The sequence below is a fragment of the Pseudorca crassidens genome, chromosome 3 (genome assembly GCF_039906515.1).
Source record: "Pseudorca crassidens isolate mPseCra1 chromosome 3, mPseCra1.hap1, whole genome shotgun sequence".
Taxonomy (NCBI): domain Eukaryota; kingdom Metazoa; phylum Chordata; class Mammalia; order Artiodactyla; family Delphinidae; genus Pseudorca; species Pseudorca crassidens.
In genome coordinates, this window is record NC_090298.1 from 159,522,150 (window position 1) to 159,548,681 (window position 26,532).

Below are 26,532 nucleotides of genomic sequence, written 5' to 3' on the forward strand. Positions count from 1 at the left end.
ATTCCGAAGCCCTTAAATAGCTGTGGAAGGAGGGCAGAGCCAGGGGAGGGCACAATGCCACAGTTGTCAGCCGTGCTGAGCTGTGGTGACCACTTCAGCCAGCACACCTGACTTGTATATTGAACAGGGAGAACCTACCAGAAAGATGGAGGCAGGTTTGGGAAATTTTTAAAAGGGGTAACGGTTAAAAAAGCAAGGAGGGTGGCCATCACATTCAGAAAGAGAAAAGGACAGATTCATGTAGCTTATTTCAGCCTCACACCTGTTGATGAGAAAGTCATTGCTCTGAATCCTGCCCACTCACCTCTCCCCCTTTGTCCTTGGGACAGCGGCCGGCGTAGCGGCCATCGGACCAGCCCTGGGAGGTGCCTATGTGGACCCCTCGCCCATCGCCAGCCACGTCATCAGTGCGGACGCCATAGAAGGTAACAGCCCAGCTCACCTTGTGGGTCCCTTAGGTCGAGGACACCGATGTTGGACAGAACAGGAAGGCTACCAGGAACATACCTATGAGCCTTCCACCCCCACAGGGCCATCTTTATTTTGTGTGTTCCCCTCAGAGCCTTTCTGTCCAGAATCCATAGGTGTTTTCCTCTGGAAGACACTCAGCCAGTACTGAGCGGCCCAGCCCTGTGGACGCGACACTTGCCTCCTTGCTGAGTGTGGGAGAGTCGTGGGGCCCTGGGGAGGCCCAGCCCAGCCTTGGGCAATAGGAAGACACCCAGCAGCCACCTTGGGAAACCCAGTCTGTGTCAGGTCCCGCAGGGCTGCTGATGACTCGCATGACACAAGCAAGGATCCATCTAGAACCTGCTTTTTTCCCCCCATTTCCATTTTCTTAACATTTTTAGAAGATGAAGATATTAAAATATATTGGTTGTAATATGTGAAATATTTATATCCTTCAAAAAAATCTCCTGTTTTTAAACACAATATTAACCTCAGCAATTTTTCCATGTTACTGTGTAGTCTTAGTAATGATCATTTTTAACAGTTGCAGTTATTTTTTTTTTAATTTTTTTAATTTTAATTTTAATTTTTGGCTACAGTGGGTCTTCGTTGCTGAGCGGGGGATACTCTTTGTCACGGTGCGCGGGCTTCTCATTGCAGTGGCTTCTCTTGTTGCGGAGCACGGGCTCTAGGCGCGCCGGCTTCAGTAGTTGTGGCGCGCGGGCTCAGTAGTTGTGGCTTGTGGGCTCTAGAGCGCAGGCTCAGTAGTTGTGGCGCACGGACTTTGTTGCTCCACGGCATGTAGGATCTTCCCGGACCAGGGCTCGAACCCGTGTCCCCTGCATTGGCAGGCGGATTCTTAACCACTGCGCCACCAGGGAAGCCCCGGTTGCAGTTATTTTTAATTGTACTTTTATTTAATTATTATATTTTAATTGCATTTTAAATTATTTTAATTATGTGTTTAAAAATTCATAGTGTAAAATTTACCCTCTTCCGCATTTTTAAGTGTACAGTTCAGGAGTGTCAGATTCGCACTGTGCGGTTGCAGTTTGGGGAGCCGTGTCACTGGCCTTCTTTCCTTGTGTTGGACGCCGAGGTGAGGCTTCCGGTTCTGCCTGGGAGCTGAGCTGAGGGTGTGAGATCCACACAAAGTCAGCGAAGAGAGCGGTTCCTTTACTACTGAGTAGAGAGAGGCACAGAATAGGCGAGTTCTTTGCTGCTTCTGAAGGTGGCAGCAGCTGCAGAGAGCATCCCGACACAGTCCACGGTTGGGGGCTGCAGGACCCTTGCGGGGAGCGGGTCTGGCCAGGGGGATGGGGCCCCGGGGGCTGCCGACTGACACGGAACCCGGTGCAGCCCTGACAGCGTACAGCCCCACCGTGTTCGCGCTCAACGATGTGCTGAAGCAGCAACTGAGCCTGACACAGCAGTTCATCGAGGCCAGCCGGCACCTGCATGCATCCCTCCTGCGCTCCCTGGACCGGGACTCGTTCCATTACCACACCCTGGAGGAAACCAAAGAGGTGACCATGGTGCAGCTAACCCTTCCCGGGAAAGAGAGGGCAGGCAGCTTCCCACGCTCAGCCCGGGGTGGCGGGGACGCTGGGGGCCCCGCCACCTTCACCTTCAGTCCTCGTGGAAGGAGTCCTGTTCTTTGGCCATGACCAGGGCTGGTGCGGGGCAGGGGCACTGAGAGCCAGCCGCAGCCCAGGCTCTGTGTGACCTTGGACCAAAGGTGACCTCCTCGGTGAGGGTCCTGTCCCTCTACCTACCGTTCCCGTGGGCCACCACAGGCAGGGCCCCTCTCCTCAGTCCCAAGGGCTAAGTTCAAGAGATGTCACACTCACCTCTATTTTTCCCTCCAAAATTTATTTTTTTGTCTGATTACGAAAAGTATTGTATAAAAATTTTGTTGGAGATATGTAGCCTATAAAGTTCTCCATAATTTCAGAGATAACTATTACCAACTTGATATATAGTCTTTAGATTTTTCCTATGTAAAATATAAACTGTTATGTACATGTACAATATTATATCTTACATATTTTATACTATGTATAAAATATATAGAAGAGGTATAGTATTTATATATAATAACATGATATATATATTTCTTTACAGAAATGGCATCATACTATATGAGTTGTTCTGCATGGTGATTTTTATCATTTTATCTACAAATATTTCAGTATATATTTCTTAAAAATAAAGACTTTAAAAAAATAGTCACAATGCCAGTATACCAAAACCAAATTAACTTTTCTTTTTGGTTTTGCTTGTGGGATCTTAGTTTCCTGACTAGGGATCAAACCCGTGCCCTTGGCAGTGAAAGTGCAGAGTCCTAACCACCGGACAGCCAGGGAATTCCTGCAGCATTTTTTTTTTTTTTTGGCTGCGTTGGGTCTTTCTTGCTGCGTGTCGGCTTTTTTCTAGTTGCAGCGAGCAGGGGCTACTCTTCATTGTGGTGTACAGGCTTCTAATTAGGTGGCTTCTCCTGTTGCAGAGCATGGGCTCTAGGCGCGGGCTTCAGTAGTTGTGGCTCGTGGGCTCTAGAGTGCAGTCTCAGTAGTTGTGGCACACAGGCTTAGTTGCTCCGCGGCATGTGGGATCTTCCTGGACCAGGGCTCGAACCCGTGTCCCCTGCATTGGCAGGCAGATTCTTAACCACTGCGCCACCAGGGAAGCCCTAAGTTTTCTTGATATCATTAGATATCCAGTGTTCAGATTTCCACTCATCTCATAAAAGTTGTACCTTTTTCTCCTGTTTATTTCATCAGTGTCCAAAGTGGTACATCAAGATCGTTTGGGGCTTCCCTGGTGGCGCAGTGGTTGAGAGTCCACCTGCCGATGCAGGGGATGCGGGTTCGTGCCCCGGTCTGGGAAGATCCCACATGCCGCAGAGCGGCTGGGCCCGTGAGCCATGGCCGCTGAGCCTGCGCGTCCGGAGCCTGTGCTCCACAACGGGAGAGGCAACAACAGTGAGAGGCCCGCGTACCGCAAAAAAAAAAAGATCATTTGATGTCTTAATCTAGAGCAGTGGTTCTCAGCCCTGAGCAGCGTCAGACCCCTGAGGGCCTGACCACTGGGGTTGTGTTGGCAGCAGGGTGGGCCTAGCAGTGGGCGTTTCTCCCATGGGCCCATTGGGGACCCACTTTGAGAACCACTGCTCTAGAGGTCTTCCCCCCTCCCCCATCTCTTTTGTTTCCTTGCAGTTTACTGGTTGGAAGAAAACAGGTTGTCCTGGGACTTCCCTGGCGGTCCAGTGGTTAAGACTCTGCGCTTCCAATGCAGGGGGTGTGGGTTCGATCCCTGGTTGGGGAACAAAGATCCCACATGCCGCACGGTGTGGCCAAGAAAAAGAAAGAAAATAGGTTATCTGACGGTTTCCCACATTCTGGACTGGGCTGATTGCTCCCTAGTGGGGTCCTTTTAACTTGTTCCTCTGTTGGATGTGCATCAGTTGATTGGATGCAGGCTGAAGTGATCTGACTACGTCACCTGCCTGCAGCCCACGTGTGGCTGCCTGCTCTCTGCTCCAGGTCCACACCCTGAGAGTGGCACCCAAGTCCTTCTCCCCAACCTGTGTCCTCTGAGGGCACCCCGGGTAGCCCTGCCCCTCACCACGGTCCCTTTTCCCTTCCAGGCTCAGTCAAGTCTCACCCCTTGCAGGGTACCTGCCCGGAGGCTGCCTGGGTTCACCTCTCCTCTTCTGTTTCCATTGCCACCTGGCATCCCTTCATTTTTTCTGTTAGCCCCTGGGGATAGGCACCATCTCCAGGACCCAAAGCCTCAGTAGACTGAGGCAGCAGTGGTGATGGCTTCCCTGTGTGTCCTCTGCCCCACAGTACATCAGGCAACACAGGCCCACCCCGCTGACCATGGAGGAGGCCCTGGAGGAGGTGAAGAAGGAGCTGTGAACGCCGGGAGGTGAGACAGACTCATGGGTCTAAGGAGCTGGTCCCGTAAACCAGCCGTGATGCTCACACCTTAGTTCCCAGGGGACATTCCCAGTGGTGGGGGCAGGTGGCACCCAGGACTCACCTGAGAGGAATCCCAGCTGCAGCCTTTTCTAGCTGAGTAGTTGAGCCCTCCCAGCCCCCATTTCCTCAGTGTGCATGGCACCTGAGAGGATGTACCACAGGCCAGTGGAAATGGAACCCCAGGTGGAGCTGTCACCACTCGTGGCAGGACAGAGGATGCCAGCCTGTCTGGAGCCACGAGGAAACAGGACCAGGCGTCCACGCCGGGGACTCCCAGGAGACACCAGGGCAGAGCTTCTGACCCGACTCCACAATTCAGACAAAGTCTGCACTCAGGACGCACCTCCTCCCTCCTCAGCCTGAGCACGCTTCTTGACTTAAATACACAGAGGAAAAAGGTCTTTAAAAAAAAAGTCTTTATTTGAAGGCAAAACAGTAAAATCCACAAGAAATTGTTAACAACACGTTTACATTTTATCCTCAATCAGACACGTTTGAACAATTCACAGCTACAGGAAATCTAGAACAAAATCAAATATTTTATCACATCAGGTGGAAAAGTTGGAGAAAATTTTGCATCTCATTGAAAAGAATTTTTCAAAAATGTTTCTGTACAAATAAATGGCACCGCACCAAGCTGCCTGCGGATGCTGAGTGCAGCCGATCCCAGGCGGTCACTCAGCAGCTCCCGGCAGAGGCGGCTCCCTCCAGCCTCACCTCCCTTTGGGGGCGGCTTGGGGCAGGCAAAGGAAGTGACAGCAGGAAGCAGGGCCGGTGGTCGCTCTCCACACTCTGGATGTGAATGGGCCGTTGCACGTGAGTGCTGGTGTGCGGGTTCCTCTCCGTGAAAAACACAAGTAGAGACACTAAGGGTACATATTCTCCAAGGGCGTCATCATTATGTGACCTGGAGATGCCTCAGATAAGTTTCTTCAGAACCTTTTGTTTCTGCAGGGAACAGCAAATGGCTAACGTTCAAACAAAAACAAAAACAAAAAACAAAACAAAAAAAACCACTTCAACTTAAACAGCTTAAGTAACTAAGGGCTAGTATGTCTCAGAGGAATCAGGTTTCAAATTATCTCACTGGGTATCAACCTAGATCAGTATTTTTTTCTAAAACTAAACCATCTGGAGTAAAAATGAAAACCCTGTTTAACTTTGCAAATCAAAAAGGTTTTGTTTTTCCATTTTTAGAGTGAGCAGTACCAGCGCCTGGCCTGAGCCTTCTCACAACACAACTGATGGGGGAGTGGGAGGGCCGGCCCCTTGGGCTGGGCTGGCGTGTGCCCTCAGGGCCCCTCCTCCATGCACTCCCACTGGTTTTAGAGGCTCAGGCTGAGGGGAGATGTGAGACAGCCGTTCCTGCAGATGACAAGAATTCTTATCCAGGGGCCTTATGTTTCTCGCTTCACTGTCCAGGGAAATAAGCTCATGGTCGAGTTGGCTGGGCATCTCCTCGTGACTCTTGCTGCTACGTTAGAGCTGGTTTGCAGGTGGGGCCTGGGCCTTCTGCGCCATCAAGCGTGGCACTCGTCACAAGGCCTGCCGAAGTCTTCCTTCTCTTCTGTCGCTCCCCACAGATGGAGACAGTGTGAGAACCGAGCTGTCCCTACCATCTTCTACTGCCAGTAAGCCAAGAAGGGTCCAACCGTCCTCGCTGCCGGTGGCCGGCCACTGGCGTGGCTCCCTGCCCACGCCGCGCCTACTTGCACTCGTCCCTGGCCTTCATGCGGGCGATGAAGGAATAGCTCTTGTTCCTGCGGTAGTTCTCGTAGGGGTCGTCCAGGGCCACACCCACGCCCTTGTACTGGTCCCACTTATCCCGGACGTCCCCCCCCTTGATGGGGTCCTGGATTCCTTGCTCTTTCACGCCGAGGCCGCCAGATCCACTCCAGCCTGAAGAAGAGAGGGATGAGTGGTTACGACCCACAGAGGAAGCTGAAATTGTGGTGCATTTACCCTGACATGAAGTTAAATGGAAATGCGTTTGGAGAGTCAAACGACATGCAGACGTGCAGTTTATAAATGGGGAACTAAGGGTAGTAAGAAAGGACGCTCAGTAAAAACCCTGCAGGCTCAGAAGTTGGTCATGAGTTGGAGCTTCCTCTGACTTCATCATCCCCCAACCCTGAATGCCCAGAGCGGATTGTTCTGTCTTCCCAGGAACCTTACCCATTTTCACCAGCATCTGATGTCCTTTGTTCTCTTCCCCGAGCCTGGAGTCAGGTATAGGAGGTGCTGAATTAGAACCCAGACCAGCCGAGGAACTAAAATTAAGACAGGTTACGTCTTTTAAAAAAGAGCTGATACATTTATTGGAATGAAAACTTAGAATATTACAGCGTGTAGCTTATACGTAGGGTCACCAGCGTGAGATGGACACACACACACACATTTCGTGTCTCTAGCTTTCTTCTTTATCCTCTTCGCCGGCAGATAAGGGGGTTCCCTAAGACGGCGGCCCCTGCCTCACACTCAGCGGCACAGCCAGGCCACACTGGACCGGTAAAACGGTTAGAAAATAGAGAGCGCAGCCACTGCCTCAGGCTTTACAACGTGACTGCAGAGGTAACAGCGAGGTGTGAGATGAGGTGCCACTGTCACTGTGCTAGTGCTCAGGGGCCCCGAGGTGCTGCCTTGGCGCGGGCCACCGCCAGCGCGTCTTCTAACAACACGTTTCAACATTCACAGCAAAGCATCAGAGGGTTCCAGCGCTACCAGAGGTCATTCTGACAGTTAAGACAGAAATCTTACGGCGGGGTGGGGCTCCTGGACCGCGACCGACGTCTCCTTCCCGGGGAATAGGACTTGGACCGAGAGCGCGAGCGGGTCCGGGAGCGGCTTTGTGAGGAGCGTGATCGGCTGCGGCTCCTGCGGGGCCAGGGGAGAGGAGGCGGGTCAGCGCAGCTGCTGAGGAGCCTCAGGCCTTGCATCCCGAGAGGCGGGGCCCTGCCTACCTGGATCTGGAGCGGGAGTAGGAACGGGAGCAGGAACGAGACCTTGACCTTGAATAGGAGCCGGAAGACTTGGAGGACCTCGAGTTGGAGCGGGAGGAGGAGCGCCCTCGGCTTTTGGATCTGCTCCGAGACCTTGAGGGTCCGCTGCGGGGACAGGCCTGGTGAGCTGGAGCCCCTCCATGGACTGCGCCCAGCCCGCCCCAACCCCCAACTCTAAAAGACCCCTGATGTGCCCAGTCCAGGTGCAGACACACCCTTTCACATCAGGGTTGAATACAGACAATGGCAAGCTTCTCTCTCGTACTGGTGTTTTAACTTCGGCCTTGTGGGAAACAGCTCCTGGTGGCTCACAGCACCTTTATCGTAGGGTGCCAGGCCCACGACCCCGGCAGAGGCCAGAGCTGACCCCCCTTTGCCTGTGCCGGGCACGACACCACAGCTCGCCACAGGCAAAGGCAGGGCTTGCTCCCAGCTGACCTAGGACGAGATGCACTGCGGAGGCCTGACCTCCACACAGGTGGTGGGGTGGGCGTGTGCGCTCTTACCTGTTCCTCTTCTCCTGGCCTTTCCTCCGCCGGGCCCGCATTTTCGCTCGGAAGAACTCATAGAGGCCATTCTGCTCCCAGCCTTCACTGTAAGACATGGGCGTCCCCTGTATGAACGCAAGCCTCTCTCCCACAGGGAACTTGTGAAAAAGTCACCAGGAATAAGCCCTACCCGACAGGCCTTCCCTGTTTCACTCAGGATGCTGAGCAAGGCCCAGCACAGAAAGCACTCGGGTGGTCATTGCCACAGGGCTGCCCCTTCTCAAAGGAGCGACCAGGCCCAGAGGCCAGGCCGCCCGCTGGGAGGTGGAGAGGCTGGACTGCACTCCCAGCGCTTCGTGGCTCCCACGCCTTTCCACGCTGGGCTTTCTCCAAATAGTTGAAGAGGGTCTCAGGGTTATTGTAACTGGGGACGAGGAACTCTTGATTTGTAGGTGGATAGGCCTGTGGCCCCAAACAGGGCAGAAGGCGATTTTAACTGAAGCGAGGAGGCCGCTGGAGGAGGGGATCCCGAGGTAAGCTCTTGTCCTGATGTCGCTAATGTGGTGAAAGCCTTTTATTTATGGCACACATCACGCAAGCTGGGGGAGAAACGGCATCTCCTAACCACACTTTCTCACCTGGGCCTCACACCGCCCTGGGTGGAAGGTGCGACAGTTCGGAGTCTTTCTTGTGAAGCAAACTGAGGAAGACGGGCCAGGAGAGGGGACAGGGGCCTCCCCTCCCATCACCAGCCCCAGCGCCTGGTCTCCCGCAGCCCCGTACCTGTTCCTGGGTCTGTCGTGTGAGGGAGGGCTGTAGAAGGCCTCCACTGCCGCCAGCAGCCTCTCACTGGGTGGCATGGGGGGTGGGAGGCGGATGTCTTTAGGATCCAAAGGCTTGTACTCGTGGTCTTCCAGCTGCAGCAGAGAACACAGCTGTCACTGCTCCCTGCTGGAGCCCATCCAGGGAACTGCGGGGGCTGGGGGAGTCGGGGAGCCGGGGAGCCGGAGAGCCGGAGAGCCGGGGGCAGGACACAGTTGCCCTGCGCATCAGAGTGCCTCATCCGGCCCTTCCTGGGAAACCCCACCCTCCTGGAGGGTTTGGCCACACCAGTACTTCAATTCCTAAATGGGGTGGTTGAGGGCTCCATGGAAGTCGATAGAAGCTACAGAATTCTCTCTACAAAAATGCAGAGGAGACGTGGCCTCCAAGCTCAGGTGAAGGAAAGACCCCTGTTAATTCACCGACACGCCGTGGATCCCAGACACCCTCCCCTGCCAACCACCGCCCTGTGCCCAGGCGCCCTGCTATGTGCCCCTTTCTCTGCTCCAGCTCCTACCCCGAGGGCAGCCCCGCTGGCCCCTCTGCCTCCCCTTGCTGCCCCAGTGTGACCTGTCTCAGCTTCCAGTATGCTAATGTCTCAGAGGGGCCGGGGAGTGGCAGTGACCAGTACAGCCAGCATGACCCTCAGAGCGCCCTGAGCCCCAGCCCTGGCTCCCTTCTGACCCCCTCTCCTGCCTTGCTCACCTTGCTCAGCTGGAGACCACCCCTTTTCTGAGAAATCCCTGTCATCAGCCCCTGGGCAAGGTGGCTTCCAAAGGCCAGGACCAAGAGGACCTGCACCTCACGCCCAGCCCAGCCCACTCTGAGCAGCTACCAAACTTGCAGCCCCAGGAGGGAGGCTCAGAGGAAGCAGAGGGGGACACGGGCCTTGCTCGCAGCCACATGTGAGCACGCGAGGCGGTGCTGCTGGCTCAGGCACATCCTCTCTGACTACTTGTCAGGCTCGCTGGGGTGCGGGAAATGAGAGGGGCAGGGGCCCTGGGAAGCAGTGTTTTGTAGCCAATCGGGAAATGGGTTCCACCTGTGAACTTTCCACGTGGAGACCGAGCATTCAAGGCTAAGCTTGGCATTCAACTCTGCAACATTACCTTCACAAGGGGGGCCATCAGCCCGGCAGGGAGATCGAAGTAGGGCACGTTGGGGACCAGGCTGGGGTCGTCGTGGTTGATGTGGGGAGGGCCCTGTCGCCGCATATGAGGGGGCTGCCCGTTGAAGCCGTGGGGAGGAGGGCCGAAGTCAGGGTGCTGGGGCCCACCCCAAGGTGGGTGCTCGTTGATCCCAGGGTGAGGCATGCGGTGGCCAGGATGGTGGTGAGGGGGTCCCATCTCTGCAAAACAGAAACTTGACTCAGGCCTACCGCAAAGTCGAGAGCTGGGCAACGCCAACAGCCCGGTCGAGATCTCCAGGGTAATAAGCGCCAGTGGAAAGGGGCTCAGAGTGGGGCAAGGACACCCACACCCACTTCCTGGGCAGCCCTGCCCAGCACCAACCCTCCGGCTGCTTCATTCACTGCTCAGGGCCACACAGCAACGGGGGAGGAGCCGGGGCTCAGAGTGGCCTGTCCTGCACCCATAGCAGCACCTGACAGACCTCACGGGTGAAAGGAACCACAAGGGAAATCACATAACCTTCAAACAGCCATGTTATGAGCCAAACCGTGTCCCCTGCAAATTCACCCCCAGTACCTCAGAACGTGACTGCATTTGGGAATGGAGCCTGTAATGAGATGACTACTTTAGATGAGGTCCTATGAGTGGGCCCTGATCCAATACTGACTGATGTCTTTCTAAGAAAAGGAGATTAAGAGACAAACACACACAGAGAAGACCACGGGAAGACACAGGGAGAGGACAGCCATCTACAAGCCACGGGGAGAGGCCTCAGTAGAAACCAACCCCGCTGACACCTTAATCTCGGACCTCCAGCCTCCAAAACTAACTGTCAGCGAAGAATTCCCTGTTGTTGGAGGCACCCAGTCCATGGGACTCTGTTGCAGCAGCCCCAAGACACTCACACAAGCAAGAAACCTGCTACTGGTCTCCAAGCTCAATTTACAGCCAAGAATGGATTTGAGGATAAAGATTGAAGAGTAGGAGAGTTGAAATTAAATTTTTTAGTAAACACAAGATCGAGAAAACTAAAGATTCTTCAAAAAGAAAACAGAACACCTGACGAAAACAGCAAGACGAGGAGCAGGGAATGGCACAAGGGCTGCCGGGCCTGGACTCAGTGGCTCGCTCACTACCTGTCTGTCCACCGTGGGGACTAGGGAGTTCCTTTTCCTTTCAGAACCCCATCGTCCTTCCTCTTTTGCGAGATACAGGGCCTCACACCTCAATAGCTGGCCTGGTGCCTTGGCGGTGCCCACACCAGGGTTGCCGGTCTGCCCTCCTCTCCCCACCTTCCTGAGGGACTGAGCTGGGCTCCTCTGGCCCTCCTCCTGTCACCCTGGCTCAGGGCACACCAGGCCACACGGCAGGACCGCCAGCAGTGCCACCAGCCCGCTCAGAAGGCCGGTCCGTCAGGCGCCTCTTCCAGGCCCTGCCGGCGAGTGATCTGACCTTCTCAGGGATCACAAGGCAGGAGAGGGACGTGATCCCTGGCCCGAGGACGGTGCCCCCGAGGGCGACCTTGCACTCACCGGCTTGGAAGTCCCCCTGAGGGTAGTCAAAGCGGTGAGGGTAGGGCGGCCGCTCGAAGGGGTGCCGAGGGGGGAAGTCGTCCTGCATGAAGCGGGGCGGGAAGCGGTTGAAGTTGTGTGGGTGTGGCGGCTGGCTGAACTGCGGGTGCTGCTGGTGGGGCGGGAAGGGCCCGCGGAAGTGTGGCGGCCGCTGCATGCGGAAGGGCGGCTCCCGCTGGCCCCCGCCCCAGGGTGGCTGCTCGTGCTGGCTGTTCCAGGGGCCCTCGAACTGGTTGTTCCAGTTGGGGTCGGGCTGACTGTTCCAGGGGGCGTCGCGCTGGCCATTCCAGCCAGGGTCCCCACGCTGCTCGCCCCACATTCCCTCGTGGCTGTTGTTCCAGGGCGGGCAGTGGGGCGGCCCGCCCTGGTGGTGTGGGTAGGGGGGCTGCTCAGGAGGCTGCAAGGCAAAGAGCAGACGTGAGACCCAGCCTGCACTGGGCACGCGGGGCACCCAGCAGACACCTGCCGACCTCAGTCTCCGGCGGTGGAGGTGGCCCGGCCCCAAGCACAGCACCCCCCGGAGCTGCAGGCCTACAGCCTGGCTGGGCGCTGCCACCTTCACTCTGACGCGTGCAGAGGATGCTGTGGTGCCCGCCCGTCCCCCAGGCCCAGACTCTCAAGTGCTGTACCTGCACCTGGGCTGGGGAGCACCCCCTGACCCCATGCCTGATAGAAGCTGGGGGATGAACAACAGCCCACGAGCCCCTCAGTGGGACAGTGCAGGGGTGCGGCCCCACCACTCCCAGGGCACAGAGGCTGAGCCGCAGGGCCCACGGCAGAGCCCGCCCTGACGACACCCCGTCCCTGCCTGTTCTCCCTTCCCTGTCACTTCTCTTCCCTACGCTGCCTCCTGGGGTCACCTGCCCTCTCACACCCTTATCTCAGAGTCTGCTGTGTTTCCAGGAAATGGCTTTCTGTAAGTTGAAGACCATAAGCCCTGGAGCTTGCCCAGCTGCTGCTTTGAAGACTTAAAGAGCCAGGACTGCAACCCAAACTCAGGGCCAGGGTGGCCTGTGCCTGGATGAGGCTGCCCAGAGGGCCTCCTCTAGGGTCAGGGCTGGGTGGCTCCACTGACCACAAGCACAGGGAGGCCGGCCCCGGCCGCCACACCCTCAGGTTTTCAAGAGAAGCCAAAAAGGCAGATTTTCAATATGGCAGCTATTTCAATATGTAAGACACCACGTGGGCAGCCCAGGCTGTGGTTTCCTATTGTGGACTGTGGGTGCACTGCTGGCCTTCAGTGGGGGAGCCCCACTGCTGTGAGCCTAACCTGCCGGTCCCCAAAAAGACTGAGCCGGGAGGCACTAGGGGCATCTGTTTCCACACCAACGAAAGGAGGGAAGTGCCCCCGCATGAGAGGGCACCCAACACTGCAGGGCTCACAGCAGGCACCCAGAGGCGGGAGCTGTCTTTGTGGGGATGCCCCGTCTTTTGTGATGTTAAATCTCTTGTCCGGAAGCTGAGGGCGGGCTGGGGGGACTCACAGCCATGACACTGCACTTGCCAGCCCAGAACTGTCTCCCTTACGCCCCCTCCACACAGGGTCAACCAGGAGGGCCACGTCCACCATGCCTGGTCGAGAGGCAAGTGGACACCCAGAGCTAGACCGGATTGCTCTACCGAGGTCCAGTGGCCAGAGAGCAAGCTGCGGGGTGTTTTCCAGTCATGTTATGCTGGATGAGAATGACCCCTGCCCTGGCCTAGAAGTTTCTGACTCCAAGGAACCTGGAGGGAGAGAAGAATGGACCAGCACCCCAGTCCCACAAAATGCTGCTAGCCTGGTATTTCTGACCTTTCCTTTCCTTACGAAAGCACCATGTTCTTTCTAGGGTGATGAGATGTTGACACTGCTGGTCAAACGAGTTAAAAAGGGAAGGAAACAAATCGCCTTGCTGTACTTCATGGTGTGAAACTTCTCAGCATTCACAGGAAAATGGGGACCTGTGTTACAGAGAAGCCCAGAAAACCAAACCTCCCGGGAAGGATGTAAAGGCCCAACTTTCTTCCCAGCTCAGTTCCCATACTTCGGGGAGACTATCACCTTCTTGCCACCCCCCCAAACCCCAGGCCCTGCTGCAGAACCTCGTTGCCCAGGGAGCCCTAAAAGCCCATCAACCCGCATAGCAGCCATCACCCACCTGCCTGCCGTCCAGTTGAACCCAAGTGTGCCCCACCTGACCCTGCAACAAGTTCTAAGAGATACCTGCTGTTGGCCCCAAGGAGCAACGGGGTGAGGCTGGTCAAACCACGGGGGCTTGTTAGGTGGGATCTGGTCATGGGGCCCAGGGCCCCGGGGGCCGGTGGCAGCAGGGTCCTGGACCCCTCCTGAGGCGTCGTACTCGGAAGAGCCGGGTATCTGGATAGGAGGCTTGTTGTCATCTAGAACCAGGCAAAAAAGCACTCAGAGAAGGTGGCAGCAGGAGGCCCCAACCGAAATGATCTTCAGCAAGCACCCAGGGCCAACCCAGGCTGGGCTTACTGCCCACTAAACCCTTGCTTCTTGACCCCACTGAAAACTGCCATTGCCTCCGGGAAGGCAACACGAAGAGAGGCCTGACCTTGGCCAGGAAACACCCCTCACTCCTTTGAACGCTTTACAATAAGTATCCTACTTATTGATCGATAAGCCATATTGATTTTACTTTGCTCAATAATTTTTATCAATTAAAATTTTTATTTGATTTTTGGCCGCGCTGGGTCTTTGTTGCTACGCGCAGGCTTTCTCTAGTTGCAGCGAGCGGGGGCTACTCTTCGTTGCGGTGCGCGGGCTTCTCATTGTGGTGGCTTCGCTTGTTGCGGAGCACGGGCTCTAGGCGCATGGGCTTCAGTAGTTGTGGCACACGGGTTCAGTAGTTGTGGCACACGGGTTCAGCAGTTGTGGCACACGGGTTTAGTAGTTGTGGCTTGAAGGCTCTAGAGTGCAGGCTCAGTAGTTGTGGTGCACGGGCTTAGTTGCTACACGGCACGTGGGATCTTCCCAGACCAGGGCTCGAACCCGTGTGCCCTGCATTGACAGGTGGATTCTTAACCACTGCGCCACCAGGGAAGCCCCCATCATCTCTTTATTAAGTACCCTTTTTGCATGTAGTTGAAAGATTTCTTCCCATCTGATGTTAGATTTTCTGGTATTAAACCATCCTTATATATTCCTGAGACATATCCTATTTGGTCATGACACATCTTTTAAATACTTTGCTAGATTTCACCTGCTAAGACTTCACTGGGTTGGCCAAGAAATGCCTTCAGTTTTTAAGTAAAAATAAAAGACATGTTTTTCATTTTCACCAAGAACTTTATTTTTTTTTAATTAATTTATTTATTTTTGGTGGTGTTGGGTCTTCGTTTCTGTGCAAGGGCTTTCTGTAGGTGTGGCGAGCGGGGGCCAGTCTTCGTGTGGTGCGCAGGCCTCTCACTGTCGTGGCCTCTCCTCTTGCGGAGCACAGGCTCCAGAAACGCAGGCTCAGTAGCTGTGGCTCACGGGCCCAGCTGCTCCGCAGCATGTGGGATCCTCCCAGATCAGGGCTCAAACCCGTGTCCCCTGCATTGGCAGGCAGACTCGACCAATACGCCACCAGGGAAGCCCCAAGACCTTTACTGAACAATGTATTGACCCTTTTGTTCCACTACCTCCTGCCATTTTTCAGGCAACTTCGTAATTCCATCTTCCCAAAACTTTTTATCTTTTTGAGCAAAGGACTGTTCCAGGTGCCTTTTACAGTGTTCCAGGGAATTGAAAATTTTTCCATTAAGAGAATTTTGTAAAGACCAAAATAAATGGAAATCCGAAGGTGCAACGTCTGGTGAATACAGTGGATGAATCAGAACTTCCCAGCCAATCTATTAACAGTTTTTGGCTAGTCATCAAAGAAGCATGCAGTCTTGTGTTATCCTGATGGAAGATCATGCATTTTCTGTTGACTAACTCTGGACGCTTTTTGTCGAGTGCTGCTTTCATTTGGTCTAACTGGGAGCAGTACTTGTTGGAATTAATCGTTTGGTTTTCCGAAGAAGCTCATAATAGAGGACTCCCTTCCAATCCCACCATATACACAATGTCACCTTCTTTGAATGAAGACCGGCCTTTGGTGTGGTTGGTGGTGGTTCATTTCACTTGCCCCACAATCTCTTCCTTTCCACACTATTGTACAGTATCTACTTTTCATCGCCCGTCACATGTTTTAAGAACGGAACGTTTTCATTATGTTTAAGTAGAGAATTGCATGCAGAAATACGGTCAAGAAGGTTTTTTCACTTAACTTATGTAGAACCCAAACATCAAAGCGATTAACATAACCAAGTTAGTGCAAATGATTTTCAACGCTTGATTTGGATGTTCTGAGTATGCTGGCTATCTCCCGCGTGGTATAACGTTGATTGTTCTCAATTAATGTCTTAATCTGATCTTTATCAACTTCAACTGGTCTACCCGATGGTGGAGCACCGTCCAGCGAGATATCTCCAGCGCGAGATATCTCCAGCACGAAATTTCGCAAACCACCTTTGACACGTTTTGATCAGTCACAGCACCTTCTCTATACACTGCAGAAATCTTTTCTTGCATTTCGGTTGTGTTTTTACCTTTCTTGAAATGATAAACTGTAATATGTCGAAAATGTTGCTTTTTTTTTTTTTTTCTATCTTCAGTATTAAACGGGCTACACAAAAATTCACCAATTTTGATGGCTTTTTTAAAATGCACGCTGATATGACAGCTGTCACATACAATCTAACAAAATTGTTTTGAATGAAGTTAAAGACAACTAAGCGCTATCAGAGCCATCTTATGGAAAAAACCGAACGAACCTTTTGGCCAACCCAATATTTACTAATTCTTCATCTTTGCTCAGAAGTGACACTAGGTTACATTTTTCTTTCTTTCCCTGTCCATGTCCATCTGGTATCAGTTATCCTAGCCTCGAAAATTGACTTAGAGAGCTTTCCTCTCCATTCTCTGGGATGGTTTGTATAGGAGAACTGTCTCAGTTGTAAGGGCGTGGTTACACTTACCTGTGAAATTACCTGCCTGGTGCTTGTAAATAGATTAGAATCTGCTCCTCGGATTGGGCCTGAGACCACAGAACCAGACCCCTTCCTGGGGGAGGAGACTGCTTTCTGGAGGCTGCCTCCTGGGGGCAGGTGCTCAGGGAGCCACGTACCAGGCTGGGTGGTTGGCGGGATGGCCGGGGCAGGCGTGGGGGCGGGGGGCGGCGCAGGCGGCGGCGGCGTGGCCTTGACTTCAGCTTCCATTTGCGGCATCTGGATCTGCGGCTGTGGCTGCTGCTGCTGCTGCTGCTGCTGCTGGGCCAGGCTGTTGACAAACTCCTCATGCTGTGTCTTGAGGGTCTGGATCTGCTGCTGGAAGGCCAGCTGCACTGGCTGGACCACCGAGGAGTACTCATTGATGAGGGTTGCCTGATGGAGAGCAGGGTAGCCGGCACTCAGGACATGAGACTCAAGGTCCGAGACCCTATGGAGCAGCACGGGGACAAATGCCTGGGGAGCACCCAGAAGGTTGGGGTGATGCTACGGGCAGCAAGGCCCAGGGACCCAGGGCAAGCAGGCGATTGTCACGTAAAACAATCAACTTGAGCTTGACAACCACAGAGCATCTCAATCTAGCTGGACTTGGTGACTTTTGGTGCTGGGCAGTTTAGAATTCCCTAACAATGCGAATAAGCAAGGACAGCCGTGCCCTGGAGTGCCACGCAGACATTAAAATCCCACCACTGACAAACGTCCTAGGACATGCTCACAGGCGGTACTTCTTACTCACTGTATGGCTTTGAGCAAGTCACAACCTCCCCGGAGCCTCAACTTCCTCACCTGTAAAATTGGACAATAACGGGACCTACCTCCGAGGACTCGGGGAAAATGCAGTGAAAGGAACTTGGGTGACTCAGTAACCATGAGCTGCTACCGCCAACTCAATAGGAGAAAAGCAGTGAATATCACTGTGGTATGGTGGTATGAGCCCATTTTTATTTGGTATGAGCCCATTTTTATTCATCAATTAAAAAAAGGGAGTAAAACTTAGAAAAAGTCTGAAATGTACTTTCCTCATTTGCCTTTCTGAGCATGAAAGCTTCTCCCCAGTAGGGAGGGTGGCAGTCAGGAGCATCACAGAGGAAACGGTCAACATATAGCTTCTCACATTCAACCAGACCTGTGCAGGCAGACATCTTCCGGCCTGGGAAAAGGGGGTGTGAACTGTGCCTTTCACCCAAGCAGCTGTAGATGGGATAGCAACGCCGGCACCACAGGAGAGGTGACCAAGGAGATCCGGCCCTCCTCTCCCTGCTCTGCGACCCCGACCTCTGAGCAGATGCCCCCTCAGAGAGAAGATGTGCACACGGGACACCGTGCACAACACGATGACTGTGGCAGCCTAGACTATGCCAGGGTTTCCTCATGCTCCCATCACACCTGGAGGACCAGAGCAAATGGGCCAAAGGCACCCCTGAGAGCAGAGCCTAAAGCAGGTAACCTGGTCACAAGCTCACCAGGAAAAGTCTGGCGGGCTCGCCTGGGAGGGCTCACTGGCTGCTGTGGACGGGGTGGGGGCCCCCGAAGCTGCTCCTCAGACTCTGCCTCCCACCCCTCACCACCACCCCAGGGGCACGCCGGGGAGTCCAGCTGGGAAAATGCCACCAGGACTCTGAGGTCACCACCCTACTGGTGGTGCCCAGCCCCCAACTTCAGGGAGCAGCACACACCTGGTACTGGCCGAGCCCCAGGGCCGGGCTCTGTAACTGCTGGATGATGGAGTCGTCAAAGTAGCCGTTCTTCTCCCAGAGCTGCAGGAGCTGGACGTTGGGGAGGAGGGAAAGGCCATGTCAGGGGAAAAACGAGTGCCACCCCCCTAGCCCCTGCTCATCTCCCGCCCCCCCGCCCCCCGCCGGCTGCCCCTTGTACCCGGGCAATCTTCTGCTGCTTGTCCTCCTCCACGGCCAAGAAGCTGGTACAGTAGATGGGCACCACGACCTTCTGCAGGGCGGCCAGCAGCTCCCGGGCCTGCTTGCGCTGGCTGTGAGGGAGAGACCTTCCGCGCGTCAGGGCCCTGGGGCGGGACCCGGCCACGCGCCCGTTACCATCGCGGCTCCAGCCACAGCACCCTCTGCCTTCTTGGGACACGGGCCCCCAACCCGGCTGGGACAAGGGCTGGGCTCCCCACAAGATGGATGGACGGCAGTGCGAGGAGGGAAAGAACACAGCCTGGGGACTTTCAGAGCAAGGCCTCTCACCCTGGTCCCCTTATCAGTAAGATAACCCTTCTCTCCCAGGGTGGCATAAGGATGGACAGACGCAGGCCTGTGAGAGCCCCAGCTGCCCACAAAGGCTGAGCTGGGGTTGCTGTAGGTATAGGGCCTTGTCCATGCAGCCTCACTCGGCACTGTCACCCCCTAGGCACGAGGAAACCTGGGCTGGGACCCCACCTTCCACGAGGCAGAGGGAGTGTGCGGGCTGCCAGATGCCTAGGAGCCTGAGGCCTGACAGGGTGAGGCGGCCTCTCGGGGGGCAGGCCGCATAAATGAGCGTGGAGGGCCCGCAGCTGTACAATGAGGTGGCAGAGCCCGGGGAAGAAGGTGGGCAGCTAGAACCCCTCTCAGAGGCGAGCTCACCAGAGGGAGCTCAGAGAGAGCAGCAAGTGCCCGGGGCCGGGAAGCCAGGTTGGGGGAGGGAGGGCAGCCCAGGCAGGAGGACGGGGCGAGCCGCACTGGGCTTCCAGACAGTGAGGCTCAGGAAGCGGGTGGCTGGAGAAGTGCCAGAAACAGGGCTGTCTCTGCAGATCTGCCCTGAGTCAGCGGAGCGGCTGGCGGAGCAGGAGGCAGACAAGGTTCCGAACAGCTACTTATTTCCCAATGGCAGAGAAATAGGGGAAAGTGATGTAGGGAGCGCGGAGTGACACCGGAACCGCCCACATGGCACATGAAGCAGGGAGGGGCAGGGCCCGGCTGCACGTGGGCAGAAGGGGCAAGACCTGGGTCTGAGTCTGCTGCCCTCACAGGAGCTGTCCCCCAGCCAGCCAAGTTCAAAGACAAATGTGGCAGCCAGTCTTCACAGCTACAGGCTAGCCTTACTAGCACCACGAGCTTTCCCCTGTCTCTGGCCTAGGCATCTTGTTTCTCGACTTAACCTTTGTCAAAAGGCACCGAAGAGGCCATGTGGAAGTAAACACTGGCCTGGCCTTAGGAGGGCTGGGGGGTGGGGATGGGGGGCAGAGGGTCAGCCAGGGGGACCCTATGGAAAGGTTCCTGAAGCAGAGCAGAGTCAGGTGACTGGGGTGTGCATAGGTCAGTGAAAGGGAGCTGGCAGCTGACAGAGACACTGAAAAACACCCAGAAACTGCCCTGAGAGCAGGGAGTGAGGGGACAGCGGCCCCAGGTGGGGCGAGGGGTCTGGGGTAGTGGCTGAGGTGGTGGGGGGTGCGGGTGGCTGTCCTCCCGATGGAGGGCTTGTGGCTCAGACCGACCCTCCCCCTGGGTCTTCGGAAGAGTGGTTCCCAGTCCCAGGACAGGCCAGGCTCTGGAGCGCAGAGCATCGGCCGGGAGAGGGAGAAGGAGCAGGAGGGAAGGCGGAGCTGGCAGGGCCCTCACCAGTGGTGCAGCACATCATTGATCAAGTAGATGAGGTGCAGCCGCAGCTCGAAGTGCGCCCCATCGGCCGTGATGCGGTTCCGGAGGTGGCCCGCCATCAGCTCGCAGTGAGGTGGGGACTTGGCGTTGCTGAACATCCAGTTCTTCCCAGCCTGCAACAGCCAGGGTGGTGGGTGAGTGGGGCTGGCCTTCTCCAGGCCAAAGTGTGTACAGACGCCCGGGAATGTCGGACGGCCTCTGCCTGCCTTCCACCTTTCTTTCTTGGTGGGGGAGCCCACGGAAGTGCTCATGAGGGAAGGGGATGCGGAGACGGGGTGCCCCTAGAGCAGCCCTGGCCCAGACTGGCTGCAGGAGCTCCCACCTAGTCAGGAGCACCAGGTTCTGGGAGCACGCCCCCAGCCCCACCCCGCCCTCACCGAGATGGCATCTTTGGTGCAGGTGTCGATGATGGGCTGCAACAGGTTGTCAAACTCGTTCATGTCCAGCTGGGTCTCCTCCAGGAGCTTCTGCATCTGCTGTTCCACCGCGTGGGCCACGGCTGCTGTCACCTGCTCCTAAAAGGCCAAGTGGGACCAAGACTGTGTGAGGAGGAACCTTGGCCCAGGCCCAGCCAGGCTGGCCCCTCAGTGCCCTGCCCCCAACACTCACGCCCAAAGCCTGAGACACGCATCTGTAAGTCATGGCTGTAACACGCAGAGCAGGCAGAGGATAAAGCCAGACAAGATACAGGGGGATACAATGTCTCCCCGGAGATGACAGACAGAAAGATTAAGACCCAGAGGAACAAGGAACCTCTGCACACCAATTCACCAAAAAAAGAAAGAAAAATGAGTGGCAGGTGTGAACACGGTATGGCGAGGACAAATATAAACAGTCACCAGTCAAGTAAAAGCAGAGCAACCTCACTAGCAACCAGGGAGTCCGAAATTAAAACATGACGCCAGACTTCTGCCCGTTAGGTTAGCAAACTGAGATATGGCTGAGACCCGGTGCTGCTGGGGGGACAGGCAGTCAGCCCAGGGCTGGCTGAAGCCAGACTGCCCAGTCTGTGACGAGCTCCGTATGGAAACTGAGGGTAAGCATTCTGGAGCGTTTTGTTTTCAATAATACAACCGTAACTTACGTCTTGATCCAGTACTAAAATTGGGGCTGGCGTTTCAGATATCTTTTCATCCATCTTATGTTTCTGGCAACTTATCCTATTGTATTTGGCCAAAGTACCAGACTGTGATGGATTGGGACAAAAGGGTCCTTCCCCACAACAGCTTGGGGTGACCTAACTAGCAGGAGTTGGTGCCAGTGGCACCAGAGGCCACCTGGATTCTCTGTCACACAATTTCCAATGTGCAGTCTCACTTGTCACATCCACTCCAGCACAACGGGTGTGTGGGTATCAAAGCTCGTGCAGTGACCTCACTGGGATGAGAAGCAACCTCCGTGTCCAGCATCGGGGTCAAGCTAAACACAACATGGGCGGTGGCAGCACTGGAGGGATAATGACTGTCAGGCGCCGAGCCCTGGACAACGGGACATCCCCGTCCTCAGCGCTGACACCGAATATTAGCGTCAATGTACAGATACAAAAACTGAGGCACAGAGGGTGAACTCTGGGTACCCACCTCAGGTCAAGAGGGGCGGGGGAGGGGGAGGGGCCGGCCCGTACCTGTCTGAGGGCCAGCAGGTGCTGCTCCTGCTGCTGCAGGTTCCACTGGCTCTGCTGGATGAGCTCGTCCATGGATGGGGTGCCCTGGGCTGGCGGGATGGGCGCCGCGGGGGCCAGCGGGGGCTGTGGCAGCGGTGGCAGGGCCGTGGCCGCTTCCAGCTCTGGGGCCTGCTGCTTGCAGATGACTGGCAGGAGAGGAGGAGAGGTGGCCCCTGTGAGGAGGTGGCTGGGGTCCAGGTATCCCCTTGGCCGCCTCTTGGGCAGCTCTGAGCCCCGGGGGCTCCCCTCCCTATACTCGCCACCCAGAAGAGGGACCCCTGCGACGTGCCGCCGCCATGCGTGCCCTGTATCATGGGGCCTAGCCCTGGACCCCTTCTGCCTTCCTGCTCGTCCTCTCCTCGGAGACCTTTGGGACTGTCATCTCACCACTCGTTAGCCAACACCGTCCAGCCTTGCCCACTGTCCTTCGGCCCAGAGGAAGCCTGAGCCCACCCCCTCCACCTTCTCCACACCTTGCCTGGGCCTGAAGCAACAGCCCCTCCCCGAGGGAGTCTCTCAACCCCCAGCAACCTCCACAGCTATTTCTAATGCCTGCTGTCCCCCAGTCTACTCTCCCCGTTCAAGACAGCAAAGCCACCGGACCTCTGGATGGCGACCAGCAAACCCACGCACCTGCGGCCCTACGGCAGCACCCGACACATGCTGTGGCCCCCCTACACCCCACCCTTTGCCTTCCTTCCACTGACTCTACTCCTCTGCATTCAAGGGTCAATCCATATTGAGGCGACGTGGGATGCCCTATCCTGCTAGCAGGAGATTGCATTGGGCAGGTGCAGGCCCCAAACCTCGCCAGATGAGACGGGAGGGGAGGACTTGGGGGAAGGGTCCCTGGACAAGATGGCCTCCCCCTCTGCATTTGGGCCTCGGCTGGTCTGAGCGTGACCACGCTCTGCTGGAGCCCTTCTGAGTCCCACTCTAAGGGGGCCCAGCCTTTGGACAGAGCCATAAAAGGACGGTGGGGTGGAGGGTGTCATCCAGGGCCCACCATTGCTTAGGTCTGAGGCAGGCCTTCACCAAAGGCACCTTATGGGACCACCCCCACCCCCTGACTTGCGCTCTGGATCCTACCCTCCCAGAGACGCTGCTTCAGGAAATGTGTCCTCTCGCTCTCCTTCCTTCATTTTCTCTCTTTACTAACTCTGCCCCAGCAACATCTAAACACACCCAAGTCTTTGATCTTCAAAAGCTCCCTCTTCATCCATGCCCCGCTCTCGACAATTTTACAACCAAGATTCATCTTCAATTCTTCATCTCCCCTTTATCTCAACCCACGGAGGTCTGGCTCCGCCCACCCACCCCACCCCCAAAGCCACTGCGGTCATCCCCACTCAGCCTGATGGCCCCGTCTCAGCTCCTTGTCTCACGTGGCCGGTGTGGCCATCCCCTTGGCCCCTTCTTCCTCTATCCGACCCTCACATACTGAGATGCCCGGTCTGAGAATTAAGCCCCCTCCTCTGAGCAAGCCCCTAAGGGAACATGACATCTTCCTGTGGCTGCAGTTATAAAGTGCACTCTATGACCCCTAAATCTGTCATCGCCATCCTGGATTCCTCAAGCTTTGGGTCTAATTACAGACCAAACAGCCACTGCTTTCCACAGGCACCTCAAACAGGCATGGGTTCCCTCTCACCCTGCGTTCCACCCCCTCCAAAGCTCCCCTTCTGACCCGTGGCTGGCACAGCTACGCCACGTACCCGAGCCAGAAGTGAGAAGGTTCATGCACCTTTCTCTCCCTTGCACTTCACACTAACAAGCTGCCCCACACAGTCAAGTCACCCTCCTAGATCACATGCCAATCTATCTGTGTCCCGCCATCACTGCCATGACTCTGCTGTCACCTGCATCAACCTGGGAACTGGTTTCCCTGCATCCAGTCCTGCCTCCCCTCTCCTTCTCTACTCTGCGGCTGTAGTGCCGCTGCTCAAAGTGTGGTTCAAGGGCCAGCCCCAGGTGACGCCAAGACTAGACAAGCACAGAAATGGCGAGGGAGTGTTTTGGCACTTTTACAGCAATTTGATGTTTCATGATGCATGTTTTTTTCCCCATTTTTTTCTTTTCTTGGTCATGCCACGTGACTTTCGGGATCTTAGCTCCCCGAGCAGGGATCGAACCTGGGCCCTGGCAGTGAAAGCGCCAAGTCCTAACCACTGGACCGCCAGGGAACTCCCATCATTGTTCACATTTTTATTGTACTTTGCCAAACTGTACTTTTTGCAACAGATCAGAAAAAAACAAAAAACAGTCCTTCACCAGAGTCTGTGAGGCGCCAACCTCAAGCGGCCCCAGGACTCAGTCTTCTCAAACCACCAGGGTGAAGGGCTGGTTACAGAGTGGCTAGCCCTGCTCCAGAACACAGTTCTGAAACCGTTCTACAGCTTCCCCAAAGCTTCCAGAAATCCTAAGTCCTTGGTAAGCCAGCCCTCCCTGCTGTGCACCCTCACTTCTGGCCGCTCCAAGAATCCCTCCTTCTCTGGGCTTCAGGCACCCTGAGCTTTTGCCCCCCTCCTCCCAGCCCCTCCTAAGGCTCGTGCCTCCATCCCAACACTCCTGGCTCCTCAGTTTCCGTGTGTCTAACTCTGACATGGACTTTAACGGCAACGGAGATATTCTTACCTGCAGAAAGCATTTCCTGAGTCCTGATCTTCCCCTGCTAGAAACACCCCAACTTCCCCCCATTATGGCACCAAGTCCCAAGCAGCCCCCGAATTCTGACTTTAAGGGTGGGAGTGCTCCCCTCGCAGGGGAAGCAGCTCTCACCTCATGGTCACTCGAACCCAAACACCATCCTCCCCTGCCCAGTTATGCCACCGGCATCAATATCCAACTGGCGCTTCAGTTCACAGATTCTACCCCTTAACCCCACCTGTCCCCAAGCCCACTGCCTTTACTCAACTCGCCGACTCAATTCAGACTTTACCACCAACTGCCATCCCAGCCTCCACTCACGCTCCCTCCAGCCTGTTCTCCACGCAGGCCACACAAACCCGACCCACCTCTCCCTTGTTTCAACCTCCCTTGTGGCTTCCCACTGCCTACAGCAGAGGTTTTAAAGTTGACGTGCTGGGGCTAAGGAACGGTTGCTCCAGAAACACATAAATGGGTACATTTTGCCTAGGTAACCTGAAATCTTCCCCACCCTCATCTCAAACCTTAAACAGGCACCAGAAGAACCCCTGGATTAAAGAAGAAAACCCAAACTTTCCCCTGGAAACTTTCCCACTCCAGATCAACCCCCTCCCCCATCTACACACATCTACACTCCAGCTATGCTAGGCCTCTTATGATTCCTCTCCTGGCTCTCAAAACACACTGTGCTTGTTCAAGCCACTGTACTTTGCTATGTCTTACAAACTATCGATCACCTACTACCTGCTACCTATTAGGCACAACATTGACCCAAACAAGGTCTGGTTGGCCTCAGGGAGCTTGTAGTCCAGGGAGCATTCACCTTTCAATGTCCACCTACTTGGCAATCTGAAACACAACGTTATCTAGAAGCTAGAGATTTGCTACTGAACAATACAGATGTGAACTCAGGGACTATCTATCTGTTATTCAAAGACCAGCTAGGATAACTGACCTCATCTTAAATTCTCTTAATTTCAAGCCGGAACCTTGAAGCCCAAACCAGTGAACATAAACAGCTGCAAAGAACTAAAGCCCACAGGACAATTAGTTTTGATCTGGACTGCAACCATCTGAAATGCACAAAAACCTTGCCGGACCGACGGAGAGCCCGCAAAGGGGGCTGGACGGTACCTGCCAGGAGGGTCCCACCCAGTCCGGCTTCTATCACTTCCTCCCTGGAAAACACTGAAGCAGTCACTCTACTCGCTGATCTCAGTCATCATGTTTGCAAAACAACAGAAATCCCTGATCCGGAGCCCAGAAGGAGAATCGATAACCTCGATCTCCATGACACTCGGGCCCTGCAGCCGCAGGGCTGTGGGAACAGCCGAAAGAATCGTGAAGGCCAAACTAACTCATTTTCACAGAGAAATAGCATGCGACCCAAAAGAAGGCGTTTTGTGTCAGAGCCCGAAATTGGAACCAGAGAAAGGATTCGTTCGAGAGGGCGCCCTGAGAGCTGGCGAGGACTCACGCTGCTGCTGCTCTAGAGCCAACTTGCACTTGTAGTAACTGTAGAACTCGCCTCCGAACAGAAACGAGAATTTCGGGTTATCCTTCTGCTTCTCCATAGTCATCTTTTCAAACTCGGGACCGTTCCGGGCCACGAACTGGGCCAGCTTGTCGATGACATTTCGGAGTTCCTGGTCTGGAAGACGGAGAAAAGGCCACGCGGAGCGTCAGCGAGGACCGCCCAAATCCGGGGGCCCTGGCTTCCCGACCCGCGTCCGCGGGGCCGGGGTCCCTAGGGGTGGGCCCAGGAGCAGCCGCCCTTGTACGGGTCCCGATAGGGGCCAGAAGCGCTCCGGGAATGCGGGGATCCGCGGGAGAGGCCGCAGGCGAACCCGGGAGGCCGAGCCCCGCCCCCTCCTAGGCCCGGGGACCCCGAAAGGCGGGGCGGGTCAACAAGGGATTCCGGGGAGAGAGAAACGGCCCCCGAGCCCGGGCTGGGCCTCACCATCGGGCGGCAGCGGCATCTCCATGGCTCCGGCCGCGGGGAACGTCCTCCACCACCACTCGATCGCCCACCAGGGCCGTCTGCGGAAGCCGGCCGGAAGTGGCGCGAGGGAGCCTTTTACGGCTGGCCTCGCGGGCTGCTTCCGCCCGCCACTTACGGCCGTCGCCGGGAAACCCCGGAAGTGAGG

The 26,532-nt window shown here is 55.5% G+C and overlaps 2 protein-coding genes across 14 annotated transcripts in view; one reads left to right on the forward strand and one right to left on the reverse strand.

Moving 5' to 3' along the window:
• The window catches only part of C3H19orf44 (chromosome 3 C19orf44 homolog), a 31,286-nt gene extending 17,633 nt beyond the window's left edge, over window positions 1–13,653 (forward strand). The window contains exons 6-9 of one of the 10 annotated variants that reach the window (XM_067733112.1): window positions 330–425; window positions 1,810–1,976; window positions 4,299–4,380; window positions 13,273–13,653. In XM_067733112.1, coding sequence (XP_067589213.1) covers window positions 330–425; window positions 1,810–1,976; window positions 4,299–4,370 — 335 coding nt within the window. In that variant the 3' untranslated portion in view covers window positions 4,371–4,380; window positions 13,273–13,653. The other 9 variants (XM_067733109.1, XM_067733108.1, XM_067733110.1 and 6 more) reach the window with 9 other exon arrangements.
• On the reverse strand, window positions 4,835–26,474 carry CHERP (calcium homeostasis endoplasmic reticulum protein). Of its 4 annotated transcripts, none has more exons than XM_067733104.1 (17): window positions 26,346–26,474; window positions 25,863–26,036; window positions 21,701–21,885; window positions 20,454–20,591; window positions 20,038–20,189; window positions 18,356–18,467; window positions 18,157–18,246; window positions 16,600–16,855; window positions 13,647–13,822; window positions 11,405–11,840; window positions 9,852–10,090; window positions 8,704–8,837; window positions 7,939–8,025; window positions 7,394–7,537; window positions 7,191–7,307; window positions 6,609–6,703; window positions 4,835–6,332 (listed from the first exon to the last, which is right to left on the reverse strand). In XM_067733104.1, the coding sequence occupies exons 1-17, from the start codon at window positions 26,368–26,370 to the stop codon at window positions 6,139–6,141; spliced, it is 2,754 nt and encodes a 917-aa protein (XP_067589205.1). In that variant the 5' UTR covers window positions 26,371–26,474; the 3' UTR covers window positions 4,835–6,138. The 4 variants fall into 4 exon arrangements, with proteins under 4 accessions (XP_067589205.1, XP_067589203.1, XP_067589204.1 ...); XM_067733102.1 differs by having other exon boundaries at window positions 16,600–16,936; XM_067733103.1 differs by having other exon boundaries at window positions 18,356–18,500.
• Window positions 26,475–26,532: the final 58 nt, after the last annotated feature.

Coding starts and splice junctions, on each gene's coding strand:
- CHERP (XM_067733101.1), bottom strand. CDS start 26,370: ATGGAGATGCCGCTGCCGCCCGATG. Junction 18,247..18,355: donor AGCAGCAGAAGATTGCCCGG/GTACAAGGGGCA, acceptor CCCAACGTCCAG/CTCCTGCAGCTCTGGGAGAA. Junction 8,026..8,703: donor CACGACAGACCCAGGAACAG/GTACGGGGCTGC, acceptor CATGTCTTACAG/TGAAGGCTGGGAGCAGAATG.